The sequence below is a fragment of the Crotalus tigris genome, unplaced genomic scaffold (assembly GCF_016545835.1).
Source record: "Crotalus tigris isolate CLP2741 ecotype Arizona unplaced genomic scaffold, ASM1654583v1 scf7180000024472.5447098, whole genome shotgun sequence".
Lineage (NCBI taxonomy): Eukaryota > Metazoa > Chordata > Lepidosauria > Squamata > Viperidae > Crotalus > Crotalus tigris.
The window spans coordinates 3,079,609-3,097,361 of record NW_024100643.1 but is presented as its reverse complement, the minus strand read 5'-3'; the positions used below and the strand labels follow the sequence as shown (position 1 = coordinate 3,097,361).

Below are 17,753 nucleotides of genomic sequence, written 5' to 3'. Positions count from 1 at the left end.
GAAAGGAAAGGAAGAACTAACCATACATAAGATGCTATTAAAATGCAGACTCCATGACAGAGTCTGGTTAGGTATCTTATTAACCCTAGCCATCTGCCTAAAAAAGAGGATGACAACTATCTTCTTACAGGTAAGGAATCTAGTCAGGATCAAATCCTCTGAAGCACTCCTAAGCATATCTGTTTGAAGGATAACTTACTGTCATCAATTTCAAAAGATAACCATATGAATCTTTGGAAAATAAAAACAATTTAAAGGCAAGCAAGTACATTTTTCTCACAGCAACTGCACACCATTGACGTTAATGAGGCTTACTTCTAGGTAATGCAGTCCAACCTACTCATAGCCTAAACTGTTGGTCAAAATGGATTTCTCTTCCTCCTCTTCTTTCTCACCATCCCCCTCCAGTTTTCAAGGCAGAAGAGCACAGCAGGCAATAGACCCTGTTGGATGTTGCCTTTTCCGTATGCCAAATTAATTTTAAAATTAGAAACATAAAAGCCTATTTGGTGTTTCATCATCAAACATGCTGAGTTTTTCTTGGCCATTTAAAGGCAAAAAAGACTGTACTTCACAAGCAAGCATTTGGAAATTGAGGGACTGCTAGCACTTTAAAGTAATTTTTAGTTATAATTTCAATGATTTTTTAAAGCCTTATGTTTACCTTTCAGTTGATTTAACTATTGTGGGTTTAAATGAATTGTTGGGAATTATGTTCGATCTATTTGTGAATCATCACAAATCTTGTGGATTTGGAGACAGAGAACATAAATCTTGTAATAAACAAGGAAATAAATCATTGCCTGCCATCTGGAGCTTTTCACAGAAGAGCTTGCAAATAAATAGCATGCAAAGTGCCCAAGCAAGAGAAGGTATGTTAGGATAGTTTTTGCACCTACCTATTTTGCTGAATTTACAGTCTCTCTCTCTCTCTCTCTCTCTCTCTCTCTCTCTCTCTCTCTCTCTCTCTCTCTCTCTCCCACTCCTTCCTTCTCTCCCTCCCTCCCCTCTGTGTGTGAGTGCGTGCACATGCCTGTGCTTGCTTGTGTAATGAGTTTCTCCTGCCCACAATCTTCTCTGTATAAAATGTAATAGCAAAATTGTATAGAAATCCTTCATCTTCTCACAGAGGATTAATCTGGATTTGAATTCCCACCACCACTACCTGGATTTGGCCCACCTCTTTGACTTTTTGTGCCATTCATTAGAAAACTTATTCATGCTAGAACATTGCAGGGTAATTAATTGAAACAAAGACGTACCTTTGGGTAGTAAAAAGGAAGGGGCAGGTAAAGACATGAAGGAGATTATAATTGTGTGGAGGGATAGATCTGGGTTTTTTAATTTATTTTTTATTAGATTTCTATCCAGCCTTTCTTCTAGAAACTCAAGGAACTCAATCCTATGCTAGCTCCAGAGCCACAAACCTATGGTTAGGCTGAGAGATGACTGGTCAAAAGTCAATTATACTTTATTGCTTTCTGGGTGAGATATAAAGAGGGTGAAGGGGGAATACATCGGTTACTGTTTTTGCTCCTTGCGTGATTAGCTGCAGCCCAAAAAGAGGGAACAGCAGTGCAGATATGTAAGGAGATCTCTGATCTCCTCTGGCTCCCTGTGGTTTTTAGTTGCTTGAGAGATTAATAGATATCAAGAAGACCCAACTGCCCTCCATGTACACAGATTTTTTAGTGGGTCAGGAAATATAAGAAAAGGAGAGACAGTTTTAGAAATCCAACAGAATTTGCAAGGTGTGGGGAGCAAACTGATGTGAATGAAGAGGCCCTGTTTGGCCTCACTTTGCTCTCCCCCTTCCTTTCTACTACCCAAAGGAACATCTTTGTTTCAACTAATTACTCTGCAAAGAGAGTCTGAGAAATTTCAATAAGTTGGCAAATCTGACTTTTGACATGAAGGCATTATTTGGAGTGGTAAAAGTCTCAACTGCTAAATAAATACGGTTGCCAGCCCTACATCAGCATCTCCCCTTCAGTCGGTTGCCCAAGAACTGCCCCCCTTCAATTTCAGCGCAAGTTCTCCCCCTCTGCCAGCTGGAGACGGTCCCCAGTTAGGTTATTTGGATTTTACACCCAGCACTCTGTAGTTTACAAACAAGTTGTAAATGTGTCAAACGGTTGGTTTCTGAAAGGCATCTCTTGAGGTGGGACTCGGGCGCCTATCTCCTTCCTTGGCGGCAAAGGCGAAAGTCTGACTTCTCGGGGCGCCCCTGGATCCTCCCCGATTAAAAGCAAAAAGGAAAACGATCTCTCTATCAACTATTGATCGATCGATCTGTCTTTCTGTCTATCTTTCTGTCTCTTGAAAAGTTACCACCTGGAGGGACACATTCCCAGGGGAGCAAGTATCCAAAAGTACCAGGGAGTGTTCAGCTATTTGGCCAAAGAATTAACAATTAAGACGAAAAGCAGAACGCTGTAATGGAAAGACTGAAAACCTTTCTTACAGATCCGAAGAGAGATAAAGTGTACCAAATAGGATGCCCAAGTCTTTCTCTGCTGGACGGGCACCGTTTCTCCCTCTGACCCTTGAATGGTAGCCATTCTCTGGAAGAGAGGGAACTTGGGTACGCTCCCCATCCCCACAAGGGAAGGCGCCGCCACCACCACAGGCCACCCCTTGCCCGAGGCCGGTCACGTGAGGGCGCTGCCCCTCCCGCTCTACTCCCCCCTTGCCACTACAGCATTTTCGCAATTGTTGCCCCCTCCCCCCGCACGTCTTCTGCCAAAGCGCCTCAGCCAATGAGCGTCCCGTTCTGAGAAGCCACGTCCTTCGCTTCGGGTGGGAGCGGGAGAGGGCAGCAGCGCTGCGGTCGGGCGCCCGGGCGACCCTCCTTCGGTTGCAGCCAGCCTTTTAAAGCGGTCCTTCCGGCCTTACCCGCCTCCCAGTCCTCGCGCCCCGCTCGCTTCCATTCCCCGGCCAGAGCGAGGCGAGCAGCAGCCGCCCATGTGCCCTTCGGCCACCCTTTACTCTGGATGGAGCCCGAGGCAGCCTTCGGAGGAGCCCGGAGGAGCCTGGACGAGGCGCCCGGCAAAAATCTGGATGGTCTGCTGAGCTTGCCTCCCTTCCCGGCCGGCGGTCCCTGCAGGGCATCCAGCCCTCCAGCGCACGGCCCCTCCGGTTACGTGCCCCTGGATGCGCCCCTGCCTCCCCTTGGCTCCGGGGAGTCTTCTTTGCACTCCAAACAGTGCACCCCTTGTCCGGCTGTCTCACAGACGCCCTCAGCCAGCAGTACTTCGCCCTTCCCTTACGGCTGTTTAGGTGGCGGCTGCTATTCGTACCGAGTGGCCCGCAGTGCCCTTAAGCCGTGCCCGGCTCCGCCGCAGGCCGCCTACACAGCCGAGAAGTACTTGGAGGTTTGCGGGGCTGCCGCCAGCGCGCCCGCCGCCCCAGAGGATTATACGACCCGCCCGGCTGAGTTCGCTTTCTACCCGGGCTACGCTGGACCTTATCAGTCCATGACCAGCTACCTGGACGTTTCTGTGGTTCAGACTCTCGGAGGACCTCCGGGCGACCCCAGGCACGAAACTCTCCTGCCCGTCGATCCTTACCACGACTCCTGGGCCTTGGCCGGGGGCTGGAACAACCAAGTGTGTTGCCCCAAGGAGCCCAACCCTCCTGGGCCCTTTTGGAAAACTGCCTTTACAGGTAATGCTTTGTGCCTGGACAGCAAAGAACACACCGCCAATCTTGCAGCTCTTGGGGGGGGGGTCAGATGGCAGGGAGTTGGGGAACCAGTCCTGGAGCATCAGGAAAGTGTTTTGGGTTGATTCTGGATCCAGTTCCAGATAGGGGTGTGTTTTTTTTTTGTCCTGAGAAATAGTTTTGCAAAAATGGGGGGAAAGTAATTCAGTTAGATAATACACTTGCATGGTAATTTTACGTAGATTGGGTAAGTGGGAGGAAAAGACAATTACGTACTGGCAACAGCCAGGGTCTAATTTCTCCAGGATTGAACTCAGTGCCTCCATGAAATAGTAAAGGGTTCCCTTCCCCTTAACATGAACAACTTTCCAGCTACAGAATTTAACTGAGGACAGGTAAACCTCAACATATGCCTTGATATTTATTTAGTAGGCTTTGCCCTAATAAATTGACTATATAAAAGAACTGCAAACTAGAGGCATTGCTGCAGAAATGGCATTTTAGAATTTTATATTTTTGATTCCTTGGTGTCTCTCCTTGGGCTTCCCTGGATTCTTTATCAATATTTGAAGAATCAGCTATCCAGGAAATAGGACTGATTTTCTCTTCCCAAAATGTGGATATGACAGAATGGTTTCAAACCCTTTTCAATAGATGCAGAAATTTTTTTGATAGAGTGCTTCAATATTATTAATCTGCTAGCAGAGATTAGCCCAAATTTAAGACAAAGGCATGCAGGTTGAGGTATTCATTTCACTAAGGGGACTGTCCCAAACCATTTGCCCAAGAAGGAAGAGAAAAGGGAGTTTGGGATTTGTCTTGTCTAGCAAGATCTTCTGGATGTTTAAGCACTGGACATATATTGTCTAACTGATTCAGCAGTGGAGAGGTTGTAAAAACTGCTGGGCTGCAATATTGCCCACAACTACCTTCCTCAACTTAGTGCCTTATTGGAGTACAACACCCATCATCACCTGCCTCCAGAATGCCCTGAAATGCCCAGAGCTTTATGAAGGAGGTGACTCAGACTAAGAATTCAAATAACAGCCAAGACTTTCCTTGTGAAAACTGTCCCTACAAAGTCCCTATTCTGCACGATAGTCCTCCGAAGTTAACAATCCTCTCCTTTAGATCCCTAGAGTGTTCTCTGATTTTATGACTGCAAAATGTTTTCCCTTCCCCTATATGATGACCATGGTCCCCCCACCCCCAATTCTTTTTTTCTCCCAGATTGATATTAAGAGTATTAAAAAGAAAAAGAAAAAAAAAGAGGAAGAACAACTTAAAATGTTTTTTAAAGACAGCTTGGATCAGACAATCTTTCTTAGGAAAAGAAAAATGGGGGTGGGAGAGAATTTCAGAAGCAGCTTCTCTAAACACCGTCCCCCTGCCCAGTGTTGTGGTTCTCTTTGTGGTCTGTAAGCGACTGGGGATGGGTGGGGGTTAAATTCTGTCTGACTTAGCAGCCTTAAGAGATTGTGGGACCTCCCTCTTCCTGCTACTTTTAGTGCTGTCTCAAGGCCAGGCCACCACAATTTATGGCTGCAGTGCATCAAGCCATTACCGGCAGTTTAAGCTTGTAAAATTTGGTGAGAATTCTCAAGGAGTACATGTGCTTCTCCATGCAATCCTGATCAGCAGTCATTAGGCAAGTATTGGCTTAAAAGTGAATTTGTTATTTTTACTAGCTATTCTGGAAGCTAATTTTCCAAGCCTAAGTGAGCAAGAAAGTAAAACAGAACAAAAATAAAAATCTCCCTGTGAAAATCTCTGTATACTTCTAAATTTTACATGCTTCTGTTTAAATTACCTCTGAGTTAATTTTCTACTAATGTCAATGCATACAAATAATGTTTGTCCCAGCTCACACTTTAAAAATTATTACAGCTCTAGCCCAATATTTTTGAGTGGAGGAGTGTCAAGGGGGAAAAAAATGACCTATATTGCAAGTAAATATTTTTATTTGAAAAATAATCAGTTTATTTTCACTGCTGCTCAGACTAGCAATTATAAATCCAATAATACTCTTTGCCATGTTGCTTTGTTTTTATGTTTTTTAAAGTTTATGTTTTAATATGTTGCTTCACCCCACCCCCCCACCCCATTCAACTAAGTATTGGCTCCTGGAACTTCATGGACAAATCCATGCAGTTGTCTAGCCAGAATTTTTTGAAGTGTTTTATCAATGCCTTTTTCCTGTGGTTAAGAGAAAGTGACTGACTCAAAATTATGTTTTCAAAATTCTTTATCAACATTTAAATTAAGATTGACAATTTCTTGAAGCAGTATTTCATTAATAGGTATATGTTCTAAGCCATAACATTGATTTTATTTTATTAGCAACAAGAACACTATGGTATATTACCCAGCCAATATTTAAAAATACACTGTATGCTGATAACATTATTAGATAGATAGATAGATAGATAGATAGATAGATAGATAGATAGATAACCTTTATTGTCATTTTTACTGTGGCACACATGAAAAATGAAATTTTGTTGCTTGCTCTCAAAGTGTATACATACATAACACACATTTAAACATACTATATACAACATATGTATAGACCTACACCTACAATTTAATATTGTATTCTTTCATTTTTATTTCTTATTTACGTAAGTACAACTTTATTAAGCTTATCCAGTACAGTTTCAAGATGAATATGATAATATAGAAAAATACTATGTTGTAAAAATTATACCGATTTCACAAGTTAAACAATATATACATATATATATATATATATATATATATATATATATATATATATATATATATAATATATATATATATAAAAGATATGTAGGTCTTTGGTTATTCAGGTTTTCTCCCGCGTAAAATTGGAAGTGTCTTGGTGATGTCTCGACAAAGTCCCATTCGTCATCTTCAGGCTGGTGTTTTCAGCTTCGTGCTCCTCGAAGCACGAAGCTGAAAACACCAGCCTGAAGATGACGAATGGGGCTTCGCTTCGTTGAAACGTCCCAAGACACTTCCAATTTTACGCGGGAGAAAACTCGAATAATCAAAGACCTACATACAAACACCCGCGAAAACCTCAGAAAACATATAATACATACATACATACATACATACATACATACATACATACATGTATATATATATGTATGTATACAACAGCATACACCCTAGTGGCTCACCTTTCCAGAGATCACAAAATCACACTCTTTTAAAAGTGTTTGTTTTAAAACTGGCCATTCTTTAGTGACATCTTACTTTGATCCAGTATTTCAAATTAGTTACTATATCTACTTCAGAAACAATAATAATGGGCAGTGCACATTAAAAAAAATTCCATCAAAAAGGAATGGATTAGCTAAATGGAGCTTTTGCAGGACCTTCTCCCTCTCAATGGCCACAGTCCCAGTGGTGGAAAGAGATAATTTTAGACTCAGCTTATTCATTTTCTGAGGAATGAAGACGCTTCTTAAATGGTAAGTGTTTTATTTTACTTACTTGAAAATGCAGTAAACTAATTGGCTCTGTTATGAGGTCCTCTGACTGATTGTAGATGATCTGAAGCCTTCATCCATTCTGGTTTCTGCCACAGTCTTACTTTGAAAACATCACTGAGTTCCCTAACCCACAACTGAGTTATTAAAGCATAGTATTGATACAGTTATTGTTACTTGTTGAGAGCTGTGTGTGTGTGTGTGTGTGTGTGTGTGTGTTCAAGTAGTGTAGATTCCTGGTGATTTTCTGGACAGGTCCTTGAAATTTTCTTGACAAGATTTTGGAAGTGATTTGTTATTACCTCCTTCTTAGGGCTGAGAGAGTATGAATGGCCCAAGTCACCCAGTTGGCTTTTGTGCCTAAAATCTTCCAATTTCTAGCCTAGTGCCTTAACTAGGACATTAAACTAGCTCTCATTATTGTTACTTACAGTTGCATAATTTTAGATAAATTAAAAACTACCCACATTCTGTAATGCACAACAATTCACACTGCCTAAATATGCAATTTTTTTTGTTAATACATCCCACTGCATGTAGCTTGCAAGAAGCATTTATCCTGCATTAATATTTCAGCATTGTACATACTGGTGTGCAGTATACCTGCCAGCTTCTCTATATATTTGCAGGAAAGGATATTAATCCAGAGAGTAAGAAGAAAAAAAATGTATTAGAAAAAAGCAAACATTGAATACAAACAAATCTTCCATTTTATAGGCTTTAGTCAAGCATTTTCCAATATTTTTATGCAACTTTAAGCAATTTAAAATCCAACGGGTTACCATGCTTAGAGGATGAATACTGAAATTTAAAAAAATCATTAATTCTGATTTTTAACTGTAAAAAAGCATGAGTAATGATATTTAATTCCCATATTCATATGAATTCATGCTTTTCATCAAAGATACAATATAACATGTTAATAATATAATATAATATAATATTCATATAATATTAGATTAGAAGATCCAGTCAATTATTTAAATTGTATACACTGACAGTAATACATTTTATTTTAACTTATATAAGTCACAACTAAATTCCTAGAGTGAATCATTTTACATTAATGTCCAGATCTGTAAGGATTTTTTTCATGCATAAACCATGAAAATATGATGACTGGAAGTAGACGTCTGAAATAATATTTATTTGTTGAAATCAACAGAAATAAAGTAAAATCTCATTGCATATGCACATAGATATTTAGATATTGCATGCCAGTTGTGCTCTTTAAAAGGAGTGCATACCTACAAGTGATAGAAACAACTATTTTGGGTTTATTTTTTTTCTTGTACTTGATTAAAAAAATACAGTCTGGGTAGTTTACAAGTGTAAGTTACTGTGGACTACCATGCAATGTTACTATGGATTGTTTGTCTTGCAATATTTAATATAAAAAGATTCTCCCAAATAAAAATAATTTATATTATTTTTTATTTAGTTCACTGCAAAATTGTACATTCCTGAATATGGAATTTGCCTTGTTACAGTATTATGATCTGCCTGGGGACAAGAACTGTTGTTTCGTTTTTTTCCCTCGAATTTCAATAAGAGGAGCAGTTTTAATAACATTAGTAGCTAAAATACCCTCTTCCTCCAAAGAAACATGGGCCTTGCTGAATTCCTTGAGCAGCAACTATTACTATAGCCTGAACAACTTTGTTTAAATTCAGTAATTTGGTGCAACAAACGAATCTATTGTGGCATAGCTCCCATCCCTCCTATCTGCAGATTTGTATGAATTAACAACTCCAAAGTCCTGGGAGTACAACAGCATTGCTAAACACAGACCTGTGACCTTGAGTAATAGTCTACTCTAAGGTAAAAAGTTTTACCTGGTGTAAAAGTTTTACCTGGGAGCAAGGTGTAGAGAAACCAGTTGGGCTTTACAACATATGGTAGCTTCAAATCAATTCACTTGCAAAGATTTGAGCCCCCAACAAGTATACTATCGCAAAGGGACTCCTTTGTGATTTTGTCCTCTTTCTTTATTATTCCTTAGAATACATTAACCCCTATGCATGGACACGTGCTAGTTTGCCTCGGGACAAAGAAGGATGGAGAGATTGGAGGGGGGGGGATTGCGAGGATAACACTATAGGATAATTTAACTAACACTGATTACTTGGAGGGGTAGGGGTGGGGAAGAGAGACGAGAAATTCCTCCAAACAAAGGCAGAAATACCCGTTTCCCCCCTCCCTCCATGCTGAGGCCTTCTTGGCTCGCCCTACGGGCCTTGCTGCATTTTGCGCAGATGTTTTGATTTAATATAGATTTAATATAAAAGGAACGGGATTCCAGAGCTCCACGCTAGTCTTGGAGAACCAACATGGAAGGTGAAAATCATAAAAAAAAATTGAAGAGGGGGGGGGGAATAAAGCGAGGGGGGGGACAAATCAGTGAGCACGTGGGGAAGAACGCCAAGGCCCACTGCTCTCTCCGGGACACCGGGGAAACGGCCAACAAAGGGCTCGAACTGAGAAGGGGCCCCTTTGCTGAACATGTGCGCCTGCCAGTCTGCCTGCCTGCCTCCACTCGCGGCTGCTTTAACCTCCGTCTCTCTTTCTTCCCTCCGGCCAGACGCTGTAAGTCAATCGCCCCCCGAGGGCTGTACCTTCCGACGCGGCCGCAAGAAGCGAATACCGTACAGCAAAGGGCAGTTGAAAGAGCTGGAGAAGGAATATTCCAACAGCAAGTTCATCACCAAGGACAAGAGGAGGAAGATTTCCGCCGCCACTAACCTTACCGAGAGACAGATCACTATCTGGTTTCAGAACCGGAGGGTGAAAGAGAAGAAGGTGGTGGCCAAGGTCAAAAGCGCCACTGCCAGCAGCAGCAGCAGCGGTAGTAGTGTAGGCGGTGGCGACGTCTCTTGAGACTCGCGCGAAGGGAGGAAGGTGGCCTGGAGGGAACAGGCAAAGAAAACAAAAACAAAAAATAAAACAGGGGGCGCAAGAAACTCCCGCGGGGTCGCCCACGTGACGCCTGCAAAGGCTCCTGCCCTCCGAGGCCTTCTGCTAGGAGGGCGACGGCCCTATCGAGGGCGTCCGTTGATCTCTCGTCACCTTTTAAATTTGTTCTTAATAATATATTTTTAATTATTATCATAATTATTGCTGCTTTGTTTCCCCCGAGAAATTAAAACTCACTGTGGGAACAGCCGATGATTTAAAAACAAAAACCAAAACCCGAAGCGATACCATCCTCGTTCTTTTCCCGATTTTATAAGAAAGGGAGGAGGAAGAGGAGAAGACACCTTGTGCAATTATTTTTCCTTTCTTTTCCTTGAAATGAAGGTGCCTTAGGGCTTTTATTCTGTGACCTTGCTTTCTTTGTCTGAAATTCAGTCATTCAGAGCTGCTTTAAGGGGTAAGGGGTGGGGAAGAAGAGAAAAGCCACCCAAGAAGAAGAAAAATCGCCTAGAATCGACCCGAATGTAAACAGATTATGCTAAGTATATATATATTCTGTCCCCAACACAGAATATACTTAGCATATTCTGTGTTGGGGAGAAGACTTTTACATATGTCAGATAATTGCCTATACTATAAAATTACCATTATATATTTTATTTTAAGACTTCGCGCTGCATATGAGGGCTGACCACCGCCTGAAGCTTTTGTTCTTGTTGATGATGATTCATACAGTATTTGCATACTACCAAAAACTAATTAAAAGTGCCTTTGAAGACACTGAAAAAAAGCCGTGGGGGAATTTACAATGTAATAAACACAAGTTATTGCATACCGAGGGAAAAGCCATCTTTAATGTTTCATTTTTTTTTTTTAATCCTCTCTTAGAGATATCCATCCGAGTAAAATTTGTTGCTATAGTTCCGGGCTCAAATTTTGCCCTAGCCATTCTGGAATCGTAACACCTTTGTCTATATATTTAAGAAGGGACATAGAAACATGCATACGCGCTTTTGCAAGCCGTGGGCTCCCCATCGTGCAACTTTTACGATTCCCGCTTTCTATTGTCTTGAAAGTCTGCTCAGATCTTCAGACAGCTGGAAGGGAGATCCTTGCATTCCACGCACTTTTTTCCGAAAGGGAACGCCTTCAGAAGCCGGGGAGAAGAGCATTCGGCGACTTAGGAGCAGGTTCCATCACCTTAGTGATGATTTACGGGGGTCTTATGGCGTCATTCAAAGGGTCGCGGAGCCGACAGAATAGCGAGGACGTCATCGCTAAAACTTCCAATTGAGTGGTCTCCTGGTGACCACATGGAGTCTCCAAATTGCCTTGGCAACAGGCAGGCTTTGTATTGCCTCAACAACGGCTGGGTGACACTGGAAGATGCTGTAAATCGTTCGCCAAGAAGTGGCCATTCAGAGCAACTGATTTTTTTCGGTTAGTACAACGAGGGAGATTTACGTTTCGAATATCTATTGTTTATATTGGATCTGGAGGCTGAGATTTCGAAATTGCCATGCAAAGTGGCGCACGAGGCTTGGTTAGCCCTCGAATCTCCGCAGTTCCACTAGAACCCACCAGCCGCCCGCCGAAGCAAGCCGAACTCTGTGGGAGGAGCCTGAGAAGGGGAGTGAAGTGCTGCACTCGAAGTATCCCTAAACAAACGAAAATCTTTCCTAAAATTCTAATTTTGCAGAAGTATTTAGAAATGTCTCTGGCGCTCACACCGATTATGATTCTACAGCAAAGGACACCCTACCTAAAGCAAGTTGCTTTACCAAAAAGCTTAATGCGAAGATGTGCAAGTATATTGCCCATTTATATATTTTTGTATTTCATAATACATTATCCAAAATAATAAGAGATTGCGTAAGCAGTACTGTATTTATTATTTGACACAATATGATCAATGATAGTTGAATGTGTGATACAGGGGTCCTCAGACTTGGCCACTTTAAGACTTGTGGACTTCAACTCCCAGAATTCTGGCTGGGGAATTCTGGGAGTTGAAGTCCACAAGTCTTAACAAGTTTGGCCAAGTCTGAGGACCCCTGATGTGATATAAAATGCATGAGAAGATAGTTGTGATAAGTATTCTGAAACTTCCCGCCTTTTATTCTTTAGCCATTTCTTTCTCCGGAGAAACTTTAGAAACCTCAAAGAGCAGAATGGAAATGGCTCGATGGTCTACAAACAACTTCACAGACTACATAGTCGCTCCTCGTTTGGGTCCAACTTCGACCTTTTAATCGACCTGTAACAGGGCCCATGGCAAATGACCTCTTCTCTCACTCAGCGCATCGACCATAAACCTCAAACAAAGGTTCCAGTTTTATTTTAGGGCCTCAGTTTATTTCACTTTGCGTTGATAACCACACCCTTGAACTAGCAGTCTTGCTTCGCACCCTCTCCTGGGGGTGTTGTCTCGCAGAATTAAATGCATAAAACTCAGCAAGAGGTTCATGGTGACCGAAGGAAAAGGCGCACCCAAGTTCAAGGGCAGCTCTCTCGTGCCAGGCCCTCTCTTAGAGATGCTCCAGGAGACACTTAGATGTTTTAAAATAAATTCGCCTGTCAAGTGATTCGGATTTTACAGCCGGTAAGCATCTGTTGTGCGTACTTCGGCGCCTATTTACTTAGTAGACGAAGGATGGGACGAGGGAAAACTCTGCCGTTATGCTCCTAACCATATGGCAGGAAGAATTTCACATGAAGTAGAAAACAAAGGACTGGCCGAACTACCAACAAGGGAAGCCAGGATTTTTTCCTCAATATATATATTTTTTCTTCCGTTGAATGCTGTTGACTCGGAGACGTCTTGGACAAGTACCCCAAGTTTTCTTGGCAAGGTTTTTTTTTTTGTTTGTTTGTTTTACTAGTCCTTTGCTATTGCCTTCTTCCTAGGGCAGAAAGTGATTGATCCAAGGTCCCCCAATTATCTTTGTGCCTAAGGCAGTACCCGAATTCACCGCCTCTTGGTTTTCAACTTGATGCCTTAACCACTAACCAAACTGGCCCTGTATACTCTTCAATATGTACTTCTAAACTCGGGGAATTCATATTCTTTATTTTATTGAACATGATATGTCTGTTGATCCTCCAACCCAAAGACCTAGAGATTTCTCCCCAGGCTTGCCAGAAATCAGCTAACAATGTTTCCAGGGCTTACAGGGCTACAGTTACCCTAACTGTAACCGTCTAAAAAGAGGGATGGAGGAGCAAAAAAAGGGGGACTAATATATTTTGGATAATAATGGATATCCTCCCCCCCCTTTGGAATGATCTCTAGCTCTGAGCCTTCTTCAAAGGCCTTCCATCTGTGAGCCCATTTCTTCTCTTTCTCTTGGACCCCAGATAATAAAAATGTCAATCTGAGAATGCAAGGAGAAAGGCTGGAAGGTGAGGGTTTACTTTAGAGGTGCTTTTGCAACCAATATTTGCTACATCCAGTAGCAAGGCAAGAGGAGAACGATTTTCCATTCACTTTACATCATGATTTAATTCTTGACTCTAGAAACCAAGACTTAGTTAACTTAGTTAACTCAGGTCTCTTACCCTGGAAGTAGAGATTCTTAAAAGCCAAATAGGTTTAAGAGGTTTCCCATAGAGGAAAATAGAATATATATAGCTGGGGAGTCCTTGGTACTCTCTGACCTTGACTGTTTGTTTTCAGACGTTTTCATTACCCAAGTAGGTAACATGATCAGTGCTAGTGAGCATGAGGTTGGCTCCCAGTTTACATAGACTAGCTTGTCCTGCCAGTGTTGATGGGTGTGGTTTTTAAAGATTTGTTAAGGAAGTGATGCTTACTTTCAAGATTAAGTCACATACGCCACCTTCCGGTTGCGGGTTGTGAGGTTTAGTGCAGATGGCAGTGTTTCCTCCTTTCCACCCTCTTTTTTCGCCTTTCCTTTTACTCCGGATAAAATATGTCTTAATCTATGCATATGTCTCCTTTCGTGTTTCCTATCAATTTTTGATGAATTAAATAAACCATTAAAATTATCTCCAAAAACTGAAATTTCCTGTTTTATAGATCTGAACTTAGGACAAAAATTAGGACAAACTTGATTTTGAGCGATTAATTTTACAAAACTTGCTCCTACCCTACTTTAAAAATAAATAGTGAAAATTAGTAAGTTGCATGTTCAATAAGCTCTGTTATGTGTATTCTTCTCTCTCTTTTTTTACAATAAACTTGTATGATTATCTTTTGTGGACCTTCATGTGATTAATCTCATTCTGAACCAGGTGAACAAGGAATATACTCAGATGGATAACGTTATATAGTTTAAAGAAGATATGTTTATAAAACACCATTGATCTACCCACATAATTTTAAACGTGTGTGTATGTGGGGGAGGGAGAGATCCTCTGTATGTGTGAGATTTATTGTTGATTTCAACTTGGGTTGCCTCCAAATCAAATCAAAACCATCCCCCATTCCCTTGTCTAAAATAAAATACTTTCATTGTTTGCCTTCCCTATTTCCAATTCATGGAATGTCCATTCCCTAATTCTCCTTTTTGTTCCTGACTCAATTCTTCTAAAAAGGTGAATTCCTGAAGCCCAATGGTGGAGGCTTCGCCTTTTGTTCACAGCCCAAAAATGGGGATGGGGGTGGGGGATGATGAAGAGGCCAAACCTCCGTCTAGTTGCTTTTCTGAAATTGCTAAAAGAACCAGATGAACAAAATGGCTGGCACGCATCAAAAACACAAGAGAGAGAATTGGGGGGGGGGTGTTTTGTCATTGGATCTACTCATGCTGATCTGAATAGCCGTGCCAATGCTGATAATTTTATCACCCCCCTGCATAAAATTCGAACAACGCTACTAGGAAACCAATTCTGCGATCGAAATCACCCATGTATTCATTATCTGGACTTTAAAAGGCTTAACTTTGATTTTACTAGCGCGTTTTCTGTATTCAGAAGGATGTGTGCAGAAACAAATGTTCAGCCGGACTCACACTTCTTCAAATGAACTCTGTTCGAATTCTGCTTTTAAAGCCCAATTAATTTTAGCATCAGGAATTAAAAAGCTACAACAGTATCTCAGTTCACTCTATATTAACTTCAGGGGGATTGGCCTTTACAAGTTGGTGCCTCTAAATTTGCCACATGCTGGCTGGGGATTAATGGGAATTGTAACAGTATTCTAGAAAGACTACTGGATTAGATTTGGGAGTAGGAACCCTGTGCCAATTTATCTTAGAGGCAGCCTCACGAATCAAGGGAAGTGTTGATCTTTGTGTGGACAAGTCTAGGCACTTTTTCTCTTCCATCTATACAAATGGTCTTTCATCTTTAAAGATTGATCACAACACACGACCTTAAAGAAAAATATTTTAAACTCAAAATCTTGAACACATTTACAAGGAAGTTAGTCTCACCGAGTTTAATAGCAATTAACTAACTGAATCTATATATTTAAGTCTATTATCTAAGCATCTACATATTTAAATTTTCTCTGAAATTTGTTCTGTCAGTGTTAAAGTCATATGCAAGAATTCCAGTTTGAAAGAGCAGCAAATATCTTCTAGGTAAATTCTTTCTGTTTGCGTGCATAATTGCAAGATTTGTTCATTGTCCCATAGATGTAAATATACAGGCCAACTTAATCATTATGTACAATGGGAATTAGTTAGAAACTTGATATCTGAAGAAGGTTGCTACAACTCAGTGAAATGTTTATTGTATACTTCCTTTTGTTTCTTGGAAACATAAGTCAGAAAGATGATGGTAACACTTTCTGACTTACAAATGTTATTAAAAGCCAGAAGCTTTTATGAAAGGTGTTACTAGACTCTTCCTCCTGATTTTTGACTACTATAGACTAATGTGACTGGAGATAATTTTTTCTCAAAGTCTCCCTCCCTCCCTCCACTTGAAACGGGACAGGTCCTTCTACTTCCTTCTCTTTTCCTCTTCCAAAATACTTCGGTTATTATGCATCCCATTCCTATAAATCACACAGCCTTTAATGACAGCTGTTTACCTTCCCTACTTGTGGAATACAGACACTGGAATGCATTTAGATCCTTTTCTTTCACCTCCCCTCCCCATCCTGCCCCCTTTCTCTTTTCTCATTCAGATTCACTTGGGAAACTGAGGTGGGGGAAGGAGCCAAGAGCAACTTTCGCAATGCTGCAAAATGTTGAGGTGGGGGAGGGAAACCTATAAAAAACCTTTCCTGCTGCTTCCGGAAGCATGCCTGAAATTCTTCTTTAAGTCCTTAGAAAGAAACAAAACACACCATAATTGTGCTTTCCCCTATATTAAAAGCATGGGAAGTGGCTGGGATTTGTCTTCCACACAAAATGCCTTTTACACAAACCACATTTGTATTTTCCTCTTGTTTCCTCTGTCTCTATCTTGGCCATTTTTCTACTGTTCAAAAATTCTCTCTCCTCCCCAGGTTCAGATTAGATGCTCCATTAATTAATCCCCGTTTTTCTTTTTAACTCCTAGCCCAGCCCGCCACCCAAATTTATGTTCCTGGGTAAGGTTTTGTAGAGACCTCCCACATTCTAATACACAAAGCTGTGTGGACAAAAAAGGAGGAGCTAAAATCAGGGGGTTTTTTACTGTCAAGTTCAATGGCAAAACAGCAGTTCTTGCAGTTGTTTCGGGAGAAAGAGCTAAAGTCCCACCCAGTCTTTAAAATTAAGCGGGGGGGGGGGGAGAGGGAAGGAGTAAAATAAGGGAAAGGGTAACATTGAATTCATGTAACTTTCATGGCACAAGCATGAAATGTGTGTATGAATGGGAGAAAAAAGTTAAATGTATTAGTAACAGTGATTTTTTTAAAAAAATAATGGACGAAATATTCTTTTAGCCTTTTTACTTGAAATTGCCCAGTTAGTTGCTGGAGGTGCTGGAAAATTGTCCTAGGTACAGAAATAATAAAAGTTATACCACAATCTATGACAACTTTTGCAATTTTTATACATTTAAGTATAAATTTATTTATTGGCATATTTCCAAGTTTTATTCCACCTAATTTGATAAAAGTTTTGGAGAACTAAAAGTTTGTAATCTTCTAAGGCAAAATTTGGCTAGTTTTAATGACAAACTATTTTTGCCTTGCTAAAATCAATCAGAGTATAACTAAGTTTATCTCATTAATAGGATTTACTCTCATTATAATCCATCCCTAAATTCACTTGCAAAAGCTAAACCTAAACCCAGATTAACATAAAGCAATAGCTGTGTTTACACAAGTTATGCCTTTCAATAAACATGTTTTAAGAATGGCTTGTTTACTCAGCATTGGCTGGGTTTTCATCACCTTCTTCCTCTTAAACATTCTTCAGGCCTAACTTTGAATGTTTAGTGAACCCATCTAGCATATCTCCAACTTAATGTAAACTTGTTCTTTTCTTAACTAGAGAAAGGTTTATCAAACAGTCTATAAAGGTTTGGGCCATTCATTTGATATAATCTTAGACAGCTTCTTCTGTTCTTACAAGAATCCTGTATTACTTCCAATAATTTTGCAGTAATAATGGATGTTTTATGGTCCTTCAGTTCCTTTCCTTGTATCCCTAAAAACTCTGCTGAAGCTGTGATTATTTAATAAAGACAGGAATTGGGAGCAGGACCCAGCTTAGCAGAATAGAATCTTTTCCCCTCAAACATAAGTGGGCAGACTTAACAACACACAACCACTTAAAGGAGCTATGGTCTCCCTATACA

The 17,753-nt window shown here is 40.8% G+C and overlaps 1 protein-coding gene across 1 annotated transcript; it reads left to right on the top strand.

Annotated features, from left to right (window-relative positions):
* The first annotated feature begins 2,531 nt into the window (after nt 1–2,531).
* Nucleotides 2,532–10,901, top strand: HOXB13 (homeobox B13). The gene is made up of 2 exons (XM_039333233.1): nt 2,532–3,666; nt 9,721–10,901. Exons 1-2 carry the CDS (start codon nt 2,994–2,996, stop codon nt 10,014–10,016), a joined length of 969 nt encoding a protein of 322 aa, XP_039189167.1. The 5' UTR covers nt 2,532–2,993; the 3' UTR covers nt 10,017–10,901.
* The last annotated feature ends 6,852 nt before the right edge of the window (nt 10,902–17,753 follow it).